The sequence below is a fragment of the Octodon degus genome, unplaced genomic scaffold, assembly GCF_000260255.1.
Source record: "Octodon degus isolate 3935 unplaced genomic scaffold, OctDeg1.0 scaffold00052, whole genome shotgun sequence".
NCBI classification, from domain to species: Eukaryota; Metazoa; Chordata; class Mammalia; order Rodentia; family Octodontidae; genus Octodon; species Octodon degus.
In genome coordinates, this window is record NW_004524628.1 from 10,811,024 (window position 1) to 10,828,012 (window position 16,989).

The window sequence follows — 16,989 nt, forward strand, 5'->3', positions numbered from 1 at the left end:
GGGGCTCTGCCCCCATGACAGATACATCAGCTGCCCTGCTGGCCAGTTGAGGGCACTTCTCATGGCGCCCACGAGAACGGGCATGCTGGGCTGCGCCCAGGAGGCCGACAGGGAAGTGCTGAGGTCTAAGGCAAAGCTGCCTGGGCTTCGGCTGGGATGCATGGCACAGGTCCCTGGCACAGGGGCACTCAGCAGCAGTCACGGCCCCTCCTCACCTGAAGAGCTCCTTTGCTTCCAGGAACTGAAGCTGAGCGAACTGGATGAAGCCGGCCTGCTGCAGAACCCTTTTGTACATCACCTGCATGGAGAGACAGGCTCATGCTGAGTACCTGAACCCAGAAGGGGAAACAGACTACTCGTGACAACCTAGTGTAAAGTCACCATCACAGGGGCCTGTGACATTACAGTTTACAAAGGAAGGCACACATGAAATTTATCAGACTGGGCCCTCGTTTGGTGTCAGAAGGGCGCTGGTTGCAGCCCCCAGAGAACAACCTCTGGCCACACTCAAGGTCTAAATGGTGCTGCGCTCCCACAGAACCCGAGCCACCCTCCCGCAGATTCTGCATCACCTCGGAGCTGCGCGCCGTGCCTAAGGCAGCATCAGTGCTATGGAGACAGCTGCTTTGCGAACAGTAAGAAGAAAAGCTCACACGTGTGCAGTATGTTGCAGCTGCTTTGTTTTCTCAGTACTGATCTCGACCCAGGCCCGCCTGCAAGCTGCGCATGCGCTCCATCCTGCTCACAGCAGCCAGGCTGAGGTGCCGTTCCTGGCCCCAGTGGAAACTGCTTTGAGATGTCAGAAAGAGCACACAGCTGAAGCCCAAACCAGCTGCCTCTGCCCTAACTGGTCGGGATTCCCCAACACAGCCCGCCTGCCCGAGAGAAACGGGCGGGCACCCAAGCCCTCATGGCTGCAGGAGCCTCCCCTACCCAAAGGCCAGAGGACAGCGCTCCTCTAACTCTCTTGGGCCCCAAGAACAAGAGGTGCTATGGTTTGAATGTGCCCCACATTTGGTTATCACTGAATTCTTCTATGAATGGATTTTAGAAGCTGTCTTAAACTCTTGTTCTGTACAGAGCAGCTGCTGCCCCACGGGCCCCACACCTGCCCTCTGCTGCCCCTTTGGAGGCTGGGATGCGTGGCTGAGTCCAGGCAAGCTAGGCGGAGCGCAGCTCCCGGAGGTGCAGCGTCCAGCTGGCAGTGCAGGGCCCTTCCCACTGTGTTTAGGGATGCTGCCTGGGCTGAGGCAGCGGAAGGCTGTGGGGTGCCTCAGGAAAGAGCAGGCTCCAACCGGGCGCCCACCACTGTGGCCACAGAACATAGCACAGAGGCCAAAGCCAGCTGAGCTCTGCAGCTGTGGCTCCACGCGGGATCGGGACAAAGCGGGCACAGGTGGGACAGAGGACGCCAGACTCCAGACTAACGAGCAGGTGACTGGTGATTTCCTCAGTTCTGACGGCAAGCCTCTGCTCTTGGCAGAGTCGGAGAAGAAATCAGAAACAGAACACCAAAAGCGTTGAGACAAAATGTCACGTGCACTGCAAGTGTGCACGTGCACAGGGGAGACATCCCCACAGCACCCCAACTGAGCAGCGGGCAGGGCCCAGCAGACCCCAGCACCACGAAGACGGCGGTGGCACATAGGAACACAGGAGCCGAGAAGCTGCCGCTGAGGCGACCCTGAGCCCGGGCCCTGCCTGCCTGTCTCAGCAGCTGGCAGCCAAAGGGCTTGAGGGAGGAGGCCAAGCGTCAAGCCACACGCAGCATGTTCCTCTGTTTGCCTCTGCTGGCCCTGCTGAGTGCAGGTGGAGTGAGCAGAAGTGACCTATGAAGGGGACACTGCAGAAGAGCCCTCCAGATCTGTCACCTCCAGGACAAAGGCAGCCTCACTGCATCCTGCCCACACTACCCCTCCCGCAGGCGACCACTGTGGCCACGAGGCCTCATTTTTGTCACCACAGTCCCAGTCCCTCCGAAAACCTGGACTTCACTACTTCCCAAGAACGGCCCAGTCCGTGCAGACTTGCACAGACGCCCCGGCGCACACCTCAGCGCCCTGCTTATTGCTCCGGGAGCAGTGGCCAGGGCGACCCAAGAGTTGGCGGCAACCTGGTGACAAGTTTAAGGAACTGATCTGTGTAAAGCCACTGATTATCTCAACTGTGCTTAGAGCTGCAAGCCTAGTGCATGAAACGCTTCCTCCCACAGGAATCAAGCTCATGGGCTTGTGCAGCAGGAGGCTCCATCAGGATGGCTGGTGGCGCTTTTCCTCAGGTGACGCGAATCCACACTTGAATCCCGCCCTCCCCCAAGAGACAGATTCTAAACTTCAAGCCCAGTTAACCAGACTTCTCTCTCTGGGGCATGAGGACCATGTCCTTGATTCTTCTCAGAAGGCCCACTAACGAAGGGACTGTCACAGCCCCTGTGGCGCCGGGCACCCTGCACACGTCCTCACCAATGAGGCGCTGTGCTGAGGAGACCGGAGTGCAGCATAGACACGGGTGCCCGGTGCACGCTCCGCAGTGAGCAGGGTCCACGCCAGGGAGGAGGCCCTGAGTGTCTTCTAGCCGTGGCTAACAGGCTTCCCTTCTCGTGAGTAGTTCACTACAAACCTGAAATTTTTCCTTTGGAATGTTCCTCCGTGCGCCTTTTGCCAAGACCAAAGCCTCCTCCACTCTGCGGCTGGCCAGCAGATCCTGTATTTGTTTTTCCAGAGGTAATGGGACCAAGATGTAGACTCCTTTACTCGTGGCAACGATCACTCTTCCTGGGAAGAAATTAACAGTGTTGGAAAGGGAAGGAACATGCCCTGTAAGAAAACACGCTGCTTCCCACCGCGTCATTCCAAGTTTTAATCGACTTCACCAGTCTCTCATGGAATTCCTACAGGAATTACACGTACTAACACGGCCCTTTCTTCTGCCCACATAGACAATTGTGGCAAAAGGCTAAACCCTCAGAACCACCTTGTCACAGAACAGCGCCAGCTGCTCTGCCAAGTCAGTGCGCAAGTGTGCAGAATCCAGGCACCAGCCTCTTGCCGGGAAGCAGCCGTGAATGAGGCCCACATCACACAGGATCTACTCTCACGCTCTGCTTCCCTCCTGGCTGGATGGACAAAGCACAACCTCAGACTGAGTGTGTCCCACTCACCTTTCGCCCGCCTCTCCCTGCCCACCAGCTCACCCTCCAGGGCTGCCCGTGTTGCTATCACTATCCTGTGAGAGCCGCAGGCAGTCCAGGGGAGCCAGGACTGTGGTCTGAGGCCAGCTGCTCCTCAGGAGCCCCAGACTGCAGTCCCGCTCCCTGGAGGACCCAGTGCAGGCTCTTGCTCTCCCCAGCTCTGCCCCGAGTGTCCCCTCCTTTGTGCCCATGACTCCGCACTCAGCTCGACACCCTTAGTGGGCCCCACACACTAGGAGCCGCCCTGTGCACCCAGCCATATGGGAACCGGGCATATCTGGGGAAAAGACAGCATCTGTAGCTCAGTGCAAGTGCCTGGGAACCATGCCCAGAACCACAAAAACAAGGCAGAAGTCTGTGCTGAACAGGTTCCGACCTTTCTCGCCACTTTCCCTAATCAAGAACGGCTATGTACGTGGCATCTCCTCCCCCCGGGCCTCGCCACCCAAAGGGGTAGGGTGCGCAGGCCTGTGCTGGTTCTCCCTGCTCTGTGAGGGACCGAGTGTCGCAGTCGCACTCCCCGAGGAAACCCCGCTGCACAGGCCTGGCGAGCACACCCACTCTGTGGGCAACAGCACCTTCAAAGTCCTGTAGAATGTGGCCTTCCTTGAAGGGCAGGGTCTGCTTCTGCTGCTGGTCCAGCATGCTGTGCACCGTGATGAACTCGCTATCGAGCGCGAGCACGTACGGGAAGCACACAGCTGCGCCGATCACGTTCTCCGACCAGTGTACAGGGGCCCGCTGGGATATCCCAGCCACGGTGGCGAACATGCCTGAAAAGCAGGGAGCAGAGTCAGGCGGGTCTTCAGAGAACCGGGTGCCCCGCCGTGGGCCGCGCAGAGGTAGAGCACTCCCTCCACTTCTGCGGCCTCATTCAGAAAGGCAAGCTACGGGGACTCTGCGTGCTCCCAGAACCGGAAAGCAATCACACCCTGCACGTGGATCTTCCCAGTCAAAGGGGAGGTTGAAATCATGCTGCCATTTCACTTGTGTGCACATCGACAATGTGCACGTTCTAACCGAGGAAAAGCAACCTTTCAAACATGGTAGCCCAGGCCAGCCGCCTTGGCCCTCGGCTCTGCACCTCTCCTAAGCACCTACTGCATGCCTGGCATCACTAGTGTCCTGTCGGGCACTGGCAGGCTCAGAGTGAGCTCTCGTGTCGACACCTGGTTCTGCCCCTTCTCATAGAGCTCGCGCTTACTCTCCAGCAGCGTTCGCTACGATACGGGGCAGAGCCAAGTCTGCAGTCCTGACAGACTGCAGTGAGGCTGACCCACGACGGCTTCTGCGTCAAGCGGCGGCTCGTCTGTCTTGTCAGTGAGGCACTAACTCTGGGCCTACTGCAATGCACAGGTCTGCCACACCACGCTGACTTGGTTTCCAAGGCCCGAGACATGGAACATCTTGGAAAACAGCACACTCCTAATGGCGGGGTGCCACCACCATTGCTGATAAATGGTTTCCAATACAGACAGGACAGACCCAGAGCAGAGGAGGGGAACCCTACAAGTGAATTCCACACCCGGTGACATCCCGGGAAGTGGCAGGAGGGACGCGGGCCTCCAAGGGTGGGGCCCTGAGGGTGAGTGGCCGAGCTGACCCACAGCACACACGAGCCGGAGGCTGGCTGGGAGGTGGAGGGGTCACGCAGAGATGCTGGCCAGAGACGTCCAGGAGGCAGGCCTAGAGCTCTGCTTGGGGCTGCCCCACGGGCACACCAAAGGCTGAGGCCAGGGAGGCCATCTGCGGAGCAGCTCTGCTTTCTGTCAGAGCCAGCGTGAGAAGCTAAGTTCAGTACAAGTGTAGGCAGCTGAGCGCTAGCAAGTGAAGCTGTGCAGAGGGCCACCCGCCTGTCCTGGCACAGGGCCACTTCCAGTCTTTCACGGTAACAGAGGGTGGGATTCAAGTGTGAGTGATCCAACAACAACAGTGTACTAGCCTGCTTTCTGTCCTCATAGTGCAATACCTGAAGTGATTAGCTTACAAGAGAACGGCTTACTCTAGCCCACGGCTGGTGGCTCTGTCAGGAGCACCTACATGGCTTTGGCCCTCTATCGAGGCAGCGATCATGGTGGGAGCAGGTGGTAAGTGGACGCCAGCTCAGGAGCCTGGATGCTGAGTCAAGGAAGCAGGGAGGAGGCCCAGGGCCCACAGGCCCCCAGACCTACTGACAGGAGGACCTTCTAAAGGCCTTGCAACAGCGCCACCTTAGCCCCAAGCCTCTTTCTCACGGCCTTGGGGGACACTCACCCAGCCACAGTAGTGTGACACCCAGGTATCAACAAGGAACCCAAGGCTGGGAACACCCTGCAAAGCTGCGGATGCATCAGGAGTTCAAAACGGAGGAGCAGGATGACAGGTTAGTGCCATCTGCCATTCGCTATGAACTAGAAACTGCACCCAACAGAGCCATGGGGAAAAGAGAGACAGGAAGGGACCTGTGCCATCCACCCAGGGATGCCTCCTGCTAAGCCAGTCACATCCATGCTAAGGCTCGTGCCCGCAGCACCCAGGCCCCCGCAGCACTGCCCGGCCTCACCCTGTACTCCACAGCATCCCACAACCTCCTACTTCTGGCTGGATGTCCCTGGGGAGCTTCACAGGGCAGAGGTCTCACTCTAGTTCCTGACACAACACGGCAGGAACGAGGCCAAGAACAACGGTTTTCCCAGAACCAGAGAGCAGAGCCACTATGCTGCAGGAAGGAAGGGCCGCGTCAGGGCCTGAGGCCCCGAGGGCCTTTCCCAAGGAACCATCCTTTCCAGCCGCCCCTCTACCAGTGAGCAGAGCAGTATGCGGGCAGAAGGGCGGCTCAGTCACTTGCTTTCTTCAGGAGCCATCAACAGGCCAGTTAAAGCCGCCACAAGCAACTGCACTATAAAAATTTGCTTTGCAGAAAGCGAAAGCCAGTTTCCTGGGACATGGGTGTGGCTGTGAGTTACATTCAGGGAGCAAGGCAGCAGATGACAACACCAGGCTTTCGAGCTAGCAGCACTCCCTCACCCTCCCTATGATGACCTCTCAGCCACGGAGCGGCGCGGGCAGGAATGGGCAAGGGGAAGAGGCCTCCCAGTGCCTCCCGATCTGCTGCAGTCAGCCCGTTACAAGCCGCATGCCCACAGGAAGGTCCACTCATTTAGCTCGATGCCCATGCAGAGGCAGTGCCCTGGGAACAGGAGCCCCCGTGAGCCTACTGCTTCCCTTGCATGCTAGCCTACAGTCAATAGTGATGCCCTCAGCGCAAAGCAGTCAGGATTGGCACACAAATGGGCAAGGGCACAGATGGCACGCACAGAGATCCAGCCACCACGCAGGGACCAAGGCCACTGCACGGCCATGAAAGGCAGCCTCACACAAGCTGCAGGACTGTTCTTCACATGCAAGGATGAGCAGGAAACACAGGCAGACCTGCTAGGCCAGGGAGGGCGGGGAGTGACTCCTAACTGCGACTCGAGACTCCAGAGGCAGGAACTGCAAAGGTGTTGTGAGGCCACAGAGAACTTTTTAATAAAACTCTCTGCCTGCCAAAAACCAGAAACAAGTATTTGAAACTTAAATAGCATCAAAGCCAGCATCTCAAGTAGACAAATACACAAACGTTTAAAAAGGCTGGTGACAACTGATGATTTGGGGCTCGGCGCAGACCTCGGTTGTAGAGCATTTGCCTGGCGTGCATGGCGCCCTGGATTCTGTGCCAAAGTAAATAATAAGACACTGAAAACAAAGCAGCATAGACACCCAGCACTACGCACTCGAAGACGTGCAGCCGGCTCCTGACGATGCTCGAGCCTGCACGTGGGGAAGCGCAAGCCACAGCACCGCTAAGAAGCCACTCCTGCTGTGCCGGGCTGGCGACAACAGAGCTCCGGGCAACGGCAGTGTTGGCCACAGTGGGGGCAGCTGGCACTGCCCGGCACTCCTGGGAGAATATAAAATGAGCCAGCCTTATGCAGCGAGGGCACAGGCAGACTACAATGGTCATGCACATCTGCATGGGACTCAGCAATCCCCAGAGAGCACAGGCCTGTGCAGTCATGGTAAATTCTGACTGGTAGCCTGAGATCAGGAAAAACCCTAATGTCCACCCACAGGGGACTAGCAAATAAACGTCACTGCCACACAGCTGAGTGCCGTGCAAGTATTTAAAAATAAAAAAATGAAGGGAGCCAGGAACAGTGGTTCACACCAGTAATCCCAGCTCTCTGGGAAGCTGAGGCAAGAGGATCACAAGTTCAAGCCCAGTCTTGGCAACTCACAAAGACCGCCTTAAAAATCAAAATGCAAAAAGGGATGGGAATACAAATCAACACGATAGCCCTAGGTTCAATCCCTAGGAGCACAAAATGGAACAAAAAAGATGAAAAAGGGGAGGGTACAGTAGCTACAGCCCCTAGGAAGCCTGAAGCGAGAGCATGCCTGGAGCCCAGAGTCTGAGGCCAGCTTGGGCAACAGTGAGGCACCAGCTCAACACAATGTCAGCGATGGAAGGTCCTTACTCTATGCCACGCAATGATCGCCTACACACGAGGATAAAACAGCAAGGCGAAGGAAAGTATGTACCGTTAGTCAGCAAGAAGCACAAATACACGCACACTTGTTCATGGCTTTCTACAGTGAACATCTAAGCCTTAGAAATAAGAGCTACCCACAGGGAAGGGCAGGCGGTGAGCGGGGACCGCGCTGGTCTTCTGGACACAGCCTGCCCTACCACACGCCCTGGAAATCTGTGACTACTTACACAACAAAAATAAACAAAACCAAAGCAATTTCTTAAAATCTGGAAGTAAAATGAAACCAATCAGTGGAAACACAATCAGTTGGTGCCATAACCACACAGAGGGGAACTATTCTGAGTGACGCTAAGCTGCGCTTTCTGATTTCTGATACCCTAAGGACCATCAGCAATCAGGCTTTCCCAGTAATTACACTGTGGAACAGCAGTGTGCAAGGCTTCACTGCTGCTGTTGTGCGCACTGGGGAGTCGTCAGAGCCCAGGCATACGCGGGACAGGATGGTCCCCACACTCCCACCCCAACAGTGTCATTCGGAAAGGATGCAGGTTAGCCCGGCCTGCCTAGACACAGCAGGCACCAGAAGTGGTATGCAAATCGCAGGCTCCCAGGAAAAGAGGCTGACACCAGACCTGGGGCAGAAGTACAGGTGAGCGGGGACAACCTGGAAGCCAGGGAGCTGCGGGATCCCAGGGACAGGCCCAAGGGGCTCAGGCAGCCACAGAATAAACTCCCAGGCAGAACTGGCAAAAGCCAGCCAGGGAGCTGGGAGCATGCGACCGTGGGGGTGCAGTTACAGCACTGCTACAGGAGGGTGGGGCCACCTCAGGGCCTCGTCCTCTCTTCCAGTGCGCCTGGGGTGAGCCTGTGGGGTCAGCTCCCTGCACAGGAGGTGCCCCCACAGCCCGAGAAGGATGGTGGACTGAAGCCGCATGTCCCACAAGGGAGCACATGTGGACAACCGTCAGCAGCAACTGTTACTGCCACACAGGGATGTCACAGTGGAGCCTGCTGCTGCACCCCACCACATTCATGCAGTCCTGCTCCCCTGGAGCTTGCAGACAAAACCCCCGAATCTCCTGATCACCCACTTGTAGCACACAGAAGTCAGAATGCCAGACTTAAACAATATAGGGAGCAACATCATCACAAACGGGGAAGCTAGAGGTGAAACCATCCACGTTCTTCAACAAAAATTAAGATGCCAGGGAGTACTCAGAGTGAAACCCTAACAGAGCTAGCAACCAAACCAAGGTGTGGGCTCGGCTGGAAATGCTTCCAACGAACCAGACACCACGCAGGTATGCACGCAAGCGCGTGAGGGTGCACCTACAAGCTCCTCACTCCAGGAACACCCACGGGCACGCGCCCTCCACCACGCACTCAGTGCATCCAGGGACTCCTGCTGGATTCTTCGGTGTCCAACAGCATGACTTCCTTTGTGTATATGGGTAACAGAAATGTACCCTGGTCATTTGCCAGTGGAAGGCTGTGGCTGCCAACAACAGCGGAAGGACAGACAAAAGCTGGGGCAGTGCGGCGGCCTGGCTCATCGCCCCATCTCTTGCCTGCGTGTTCGTATTCGCCTTCCAGAATGAACTCTTTCATTTTCTCAAACTATTTTCTTCTTGTTTCAAGAAAAGAGTGGTTGGTGCCAGGGAGACAGCTCAGTAGCATGAGCCCCTGCCTGCTAAGCGCAAGGTCCCGAGTTCGATCTCCAGTACCGCAAAAATAAATAAATAAATGAAAAGAGTAGTTAAGATAAACAATTTTTCTTCAAAAACTAATAAGTCTGAGCTAGCAAACCCTACGACGATGTAAGAATCTTAAGCGTAATTACCCAGGACAGAAACCAATGCGTTATGGTTTGTGTATAGGTGTCCCCCCAAAGCCTCATGCAGTCTTGGGGCAGCTTCTGGAGTCTGTGATTGATCACTGTGGGTGTGGTTGCTGACCTGCCCAGGGGCAGGGAATGTGCATTACAATGTAAGGTGGGAAGAGAAGCCAGCTGCTTGAGAGGCTGCTACCCCTCCTTTTAGCTCTTGCTCTTTGCTACCGCCCTGAAAGGTTGCTCTCTGCTGTGTGCTGCTCCGCCTTGGAGCCAGCTGAGCATGGACTGAAGCCTCCAGTAACTGTGAGCTAAATAAACCTTTCCTTCCTTCATTCTGAGTGTTGGGTATTTGTCCCAGCAACGAGAGAAGAGTAACTAAAACACAATGTAAAGCTGGCTGTGGTGGACCAGCCAGATGGGAGACTGAGGCTGGACAGCAAATTCAAGGCCAGCCTGACCACTTAGTAAGGCTCGGTCTCAAAATAAAAAATACACAGGCCAGGGGATATGGTATGCTGAGAATCAGCTTAACATAGTGCAAGCAAGCAATAATTAATATTAGTAAACTGTCACAAAAATAAATTGAAGGGCAGGTAAGACAGCTCAGTGGACTGAGTGCTTGCTTAGGTAAGTGCATGGGCCAGGCCTGGTTCAATGCCTGGCACCACATGTCACACCGCCCCCCTGCCACTCCGAGCCAGTGATAGAGTCCAGGTGTGCTGGTGCATGCCTGCAATTCCAGCACTAGGGAGACTGAAAACAGGAAGCTCATTACAAGTCTGTGCTGGGTAGTGAGACCCTGCACACATATAAAAAGCAAAAACAACAAAACAAAACCCTAAAAAAATAAATTGAGTCTGTCCTAGGCCTACATGACTTGTGCTGAGTCCCCCAGCTGGTTTAAGGACAAATTACTCTTCACACCAATGGCCAGGGCCGAGGCCAGCTAACAGCCTATGACATCCTGGTACCTCAAAGCAAGATAACATGCAAGATAGGACCCGATGTGCAAATTTCGCCTGGCGCAGCAGCTGCAGTTAGCAGACAGGCAGGTTACTAGTTAACCCTGCTCTATTCCTGTGTGCTTTTCCAAAAATGCATTGTTCCCCAATTCCTGAACCTCTTCTGGGCCATTTACCCTACCATTGCCTGCAGCCACCAGCACCCCCAATCATGCTGCACACCTAATAAAGGCCAGGGACACCGCGTGGTCCTAGTCTGTCAATGGGCTTTGACCATCCTGGTGCCCCTTGTAACTAAAATCTATGTTTTGCCTGAGTTTTATTCTGTCATCATGTTGCAGGCAGGCTGAGTTAGATAGAAATATTGTAGGTAGTTAGACAGGGACAGGCCCTCGAAGGGGATGACAAAGACCAGACACCTTACTGAGGAGATGCTCCTGGTGTGAGCCAGACCTAAAGATCAAACAAATGCTGACCTCCCTAAAGTTGGCATCCAGGATTGCTCATTAGTCAGGAAGAATCATTGACTGAAGGCCACCAGATAAGGTCGCCCGCTTGCTACGTGACTCTATCCCATTTAGTCCTAGGCCTAATAAATTTTACCTGAGCAATGGTGCTTGTAATCCCACTGGTTGACCATAGTTTTGTCCCACCCTGTATCTGCCTAAGCGGGACCCCTTTGTCTCTACCTTAGCCCCGCATGGTTTTGTCCTATAAAATAACCTGAAGGAGACAGCTTCCTGGGCAACCCGCTCGGGACCCCCTTCTTTCCCTCTCTGACAGAAGCTTTCCTTTCCAATAAAGTTTTACCCTCAACCTCCGTTTGTTCCTAAAATGCATTCTTCGGTTTTAGAGAACACGAACTCATTCAGGCCAGGTTGGGAATTTCACGTTCCTATATCAATCATACCTCTGAGCAGGAGATCAGTGGGGCTAGGACTGGGCCCCGACAGCCCCGATAGCAGCAGAGGGCGAAGTTCTGGGTTTGCTACCCATACTGCCAGGAAAAAGCCAGGCTGTAAGGCTGCATCCTGTATGACTCTGACCAGGAAGGGCAACGCTCTGGAGCCACCGGGGGAGGGGCGAGCGTGGAGCAGGGCTGGGGGCTGGCTCTCCACTGGGAACCAGGGCAGGGGTGGGTGCCACCCTCATGCATGTGTCCAGCCCACATGTGCACCACCACAAGGGGATGCCCATGTGTCAGTGAAGACAAGGCACTGGCGGGGTGCTGCGGACAGGGCTGCTGCACTCAAGGACAGCGACACAAAGACCTCGCCACTGGCCTCTGCGCACTGCTGTGCACTGTGAGCACCCCAGAAGTCAAGTCTGTCTTCAAGGTGAAACTGACCAAGTGTCTTCTGGCCGGCTCGCACCTGTGTTTCTGGCCTGCCCAAAGTCCACCGCACTCCCATCCCGAGCTGAGAGCCTACCAGGGAGCATATGCACTAGATGAGCCACAGCTCACGGCACCCTGGACAGATGCGTCCACACAAATGGAGAGAAGCCACCGGACACAAAAAGCAGGGGCACTGCTTTAGCCTCAGCCTGCTGTCACCAGGAGGACACCAGAGGCCTGGCTAGGGGAGCTGGGAAAAAGCCGGGCCCCTTCCACAGGCCGACTGACCAAGACGCCCTGGTGGAGGAAACCACAGAAATGAGAGGACACTGTGGCCCGGACTCTCAGTGGTTTCCAAAGGCCCAAGTGCAGGGGTCAGCTGAGGGGACTGTGGGGAGGTGGCAGGAGCCTCAGGAGTGGGCCAGAGGGAAGTCTTCAGGCCCTGGGCCATAGCCTCCTCTCACTCTGGCTGCCACAAGGTGGACTGGTTGCCATTAGCAGCGGTGCAAAGCAGGGGCCCACCTGACCAAGCTCTGAACTTCTATAGCATCACTAAACGCAAACCTTCCTACTCTACAAGTGGGCTGTGAAAAAAAAAAAGGAGGCCGTGTTGGAAATTTATCATAGCTACAGGAAGCTAACAGACACACGGGAAAATGTCTTGGGAGCTACGTCCACCCCTTCTCAGAATGAGGAATAAAAACAATTAAGAAGCCTCCTCCAGCTTGGCCTCATGCCTTGTTTACAATGGTCCTGGGTGAGGTCACCACGCTACCGTGAGGTCGTGGTCGCCTCGGCCTGCAGAGGAGCACAGGGCCACAGTCCCAAGGACATGCCTCTTCCTCTAGCCTCCTTCCAGAGTGCCAGGGCTCCAGCACACAGGCCCAGCCCCCATGCCTTTCACAAGACACCGGCAGCTTGGCCACACGACTGTTGCCTTGCAAAGTGCTGGCTCTCCCACCATTGCATGCAGAAGGTCCCTAAGAGCACACATAGCCCCCAGACCCCGTCCTCACCCAGGCCGCCTGGGCCAGCCAGCAGGAATTCCTGCCGGCCAATCCTCTTGACGATCGGCCGCTTCTCCTCGCTGCAGTAGGGAAACAGGTCCTGCGAGAGGCCTGTGCTGTAGTTGAGGATGATGTACTGCGTGCTCAGGGCCAGACACAGGAAGTGGCCATCCACAGCCACGGCCAGGGGCTGCTCCGGCGTGGACACTTCCTTGACAATCTGCACACGGTCCTCATAGACCAGGAACACCTGGATGGTTCTGCGCTTGACCGAGAGGATGCAGACCTCCACACAGAACGGGTCCCCGCCCACGGGGTTCTCGTTGAGTGCAAAGGTGGAGGCGCCCTTAATGCGTGCACCAGAGGGCACGGGCTCCAGGCTGTGCATGCCCACCAGGGAGATGCAGCTGTCACAGAGTACCAGCAGCCTGTCCAGGGCCGAGGCCGCACGCAGCTCGCTCACCGGCTTCTTGAATCCCAAATGTCTGTGCAGCTGCTTGGTGGCCGTGAAGGTGGTGGTGCCCGTGGGCAGAGCCTTCTCCTCCAGCAGGAAGTGGTAGATGAAGCCGTCACTGGTGCCCACATAGAGGTTCCGGCCACAACACTCCACGCACTCAATGTTGACGCGCTCTTTGTCGCCCATCAGCAGCTCCCGCTCGACAGCAGAGACTAACGTGAAGGCCTTGATGTTCACCATGTCTGCCGCGTGGCCTGGGGAAGAAAAAGGGGACAGGTAAACCTCAGAGGAACAGGGAGCAGACACCTGCCGGGGGACTATGGACCCACCAATTCCCATGTATCGAGTCAATGGTAGAAAACAATGCGAGGCTGTCAGAAAAACAGAAGGAAGGCTTTCCCCAGCAGGCAGTAGGGGTACCATGAAGGACACACGTGCATGAGCTCATGGGGAGGTCCATCCCTCCTCCACCAGAATGGAGAGCCCCAGGAACCAGGAGACACGCCAGCAGCAGGACCCCAGCACGAGCTCGCGTCCAGGGACCACTGGATGCAGGGACTCCTGAACAAGGCAGGGCAACCCTCGCCCATCTTCCCCAGCTCCCACAGCTACATGAACTTGCAATCACAGCCCAGCAAGGCTTGGACACCCCAGAAACACTCAAAATCCACTCCCCAGGAAAGCTCCATGGTGCCTTTCAATTCCCACGGCTCCGGACTCCACAACATCTTGCATCCATGGTGGTAAGCGGCAGGAATGAAAACTCCAGCTCCCCTCCCTGAGCCAGACGGGTCCCCAAAGAAGCACATCCAAGCCTGGGTGCTTCTGGGTCTCTGTTGTCCTGTCCTGTCTTGTGAGCAAGTGTTGGGAACACGTGTCTGGGCGGCAGCGTCCCATACAGAGACTGCACCTCCAGGGTGGTATCCAGGGCAGGAGGCACCAGGCAGCTGCACAGCCCCACAGGGAATGCCGCTGGGGTTCTTGTCAGAGTGGCCCAAGAGAGCTTGCTGTCCCCACCATGTGACAACGCAGGCAGAAGCCATTGCCTGAGAAGTTCAAGGCCTCACTGCACTGTAGCCTGCCAGGACCTTGTCTCTAAAACCATGCACAACAAATCTTGAGTGTTTGCTCCTTACCTAGTCCAGGGCATCTTGTAGCAGGGCAAACTAAGACAGCTGGCTTTTCCAGCCCAAATGAGGTCTTCGTGAAATGAGCTTGAAAATAAAAGCACCTACATCACGGACATTTGAGAGTTAAATACATGAGCTCAGGCAAAATGCCTGCTTGGGGCACACCGCACTGCGTGAAAGTCTGCGACCTCACAGTGAGGATCCACTCTCTCTCAGTCCCAACCAGTTCCTACCACTCTTGACCTCCAGTCTCTTTGCCACCAGGTGCCCACAGGGGAAACCCTGTCGCGTCCGCTCAGAGATGGCTACCTCAGTGGTGCACGTAGCATGCGTGCAGCGGTGGGCTGTCCACCTCATCCGAAGGTCTAAAAGATTCTCCATCACCAGGCTACCTGCTCACCTCCTGGAAGGCTACCGAGCTGTCAGCAGACACACGTGTACTCACGAATGTGTGATTGCTTTGGGGAGACCACAGAAAAGGGCGAAGGACTGAGTATTGAGGCTCCAAAGCCACCTCAGAGGAGGCATCGTGTCACTTGTCCCCTGGCCACAGGGCTTGGCCAAGATAACTGGTGAGACTCCCACAGGCCTCGCTAATAATCTCTGGCACAAATGTCTTAAACACAATCATCCATTGTCACAGCCAAATCGAATCCCACCTAGACAACATGTTTTCCATTTAAATGCTAATGAGTAAAACCCAAGTGTGGAAACGTAGGCTCTGAGACTTCCAAGAAAGCCTAGGAACACCACACAGCCCTTCTTTCACTGGCGGATCAATCAGCCTGCCTTTGAAGATCGCAGGAAAACCGATGCTGCTTCCTACAAGTTGCACGGAGCTGCTCCCTTTACAGAAAAACAAGCTTCAGGCATTGACAGCCAGACTCCGCCTAGTTATCTTCTTAAAAGCAGAACGTCTATGACTCTAGCCTTTGTCTTCACTACGCGTACACGACGAACTGAACACATTCGCTGGGAAAATAAAATACTGTGCATTTAGTGTAAGTACCATGGTGGGGGTCAGCGAGGGAGAGAGGAAGTCGCTTATTAAAAAGCCATAATTCTGTATGAAAAAGAAATGCAGTATTGTTTCATTATCTGCCAACAGCTACTCAAGTCTTGCTAATAGTAAGTATCCTAGTTAAGGTCTTTAAGGACCTGCTTTAATCATTAAACAGTAATTTTAAAAAGAGAAAATTAAATAGAAATAAAAGTTGATCCTGTGCCTTAGATAGTTTATTCATTTAAGCAATACAGAAATTCAACGTTTTACTTCACTGAGGTATTTAGGTAGTTAAAATATGAATCATGAAAAGATAAGTTTTAAGCTACAACTCTGCACTATCATGAAGTCCAACTTCCTGCAGTCTAACTCAGAGACTTCACTGTGGTAACCAAGTTAAAAGTTTTGCCAGCCGTCTACATGCAGAGGACCGACTCTGCATCCTTATCTCTCATGATGTAGTAGACTAAAGTCAAATGAATCAAAGAATGAGTTGGGGGCTCAGTGGTCTAAGCGCCTGCCTGGCAAGTGCAAGGACCTGAGTTTGATCCCTGGTACCACATGCTGTGGAGGTAAATAAATAAAAGGTTAAGGAGTACAATAAAAAAATAAATTAAAAAAGAAAGAGCTAGTTGGTAAACAGAAGTACTTAATTTGCAGGAAGACAAGATATATAAAACTCTTGAGGTCACAGGCACAGGCAAGAACTTTCTGAACTGAACCCCATTTGCCCAGGAAACAGTTTCAAGAATCAATAAATGGAATCTTATTAAATTAAAAAGCTTCAGCATAGCAAAAGAAACAACCAAGAGAGTGAAAAAGATAGCCTACTGAATGGGAAAAAAATTTGCCTGCGATTCCTCAGACAGAGGGCTCACACCTAGAATATATAAAGAACTCTAAAAAATTAGATTCCCTCAAAATAAAAGACCAATCAAAACATGGGCAAGTGAAATGAACAGACATTTCACAGAGGAACTATAAATAAACAGCCAATAAATACGTGAAAAAAATGGCGCTGGGGAGATAGCTCAGTGGCCTAGGTGCCTGCGTGGCAAGCACAAAGACCTGTGTTTGATTCCCGGTACTGCATAGCACGGTGGCATTCGCCCGTAATCCCAGCGCTGGGAAGGCCAAGACAGGAGGATCACTATGAGTCTGAGCTGTGTGGCGAGACTCTGTACCAAATAAATAAACAAACAACAAAAAAAAAAAATGTCAAACGTGGCTAGCCATTAGAGAAGGGCAATTAAAACACTAATATTCCATTTTATCCCAGAAAGACTGGCAGCATCAGAATGCAAGTAATAGCAAATGCTGGGGAGATGCAGGGAGAAAGGAAGCGCTCAATATTGCTGGTGGGAATGCACACTAGCAAAACCGCTGTGGAAACCTGCAGGGTGAGTCTTCAAAAACCTACAATTAGGAATTCCATTCGATCTTTCACCTTATAGGTATTTTCCTGTAAGTGTGCACGACACCGTATGACAGCGCTCCACGAGTGTGCACGTTTACGGCGGAGTCCTGAAGAGCTACGTCCTGGCTCCACGAGTGTGCAC

General features: G+C 54.3%; 1 protein-coding gene across 7 annotated transcripts in view; it reads right to left on the reverse strand.

Annotated features, from left to right (window-relative positions):
* The window catches only part of Tgfbrap1 (transforming growth factor beta receptor associated protein 1), a 45,990-nt gene that overhangs the window by 13,745 nt on the left and 15,256 nt on the right, over nt 1-16,989 (reverse strand). For all 7 annotated transcript variants that reach the window (XM_023717346.1, XM_023717347.1, XM_023717342.1 and 4 more), the window contains 4 exons: nt 12,850-13,551; nt 3,769-3,963; nt 2,620-2,774; nt 216-298 (listed from right to left, as the gene is read on the reverse strand). In XM_023717346.1, the coding sequence (XP_023573114.1) occupies nt 216-298; nt 2,620-2,774; nt 3,769-3,963; nt 12,850-13,537 (1,121 nt within the window). In that variant the 5' untranslated portion in view covers nt 13,538-13,551. The remainder of the gene's footprint in view (nt 1-215; nt 299-2,619; nt 2,775-3,768; nt 3,964-12,849; nt 13,552-16,989) is intronic.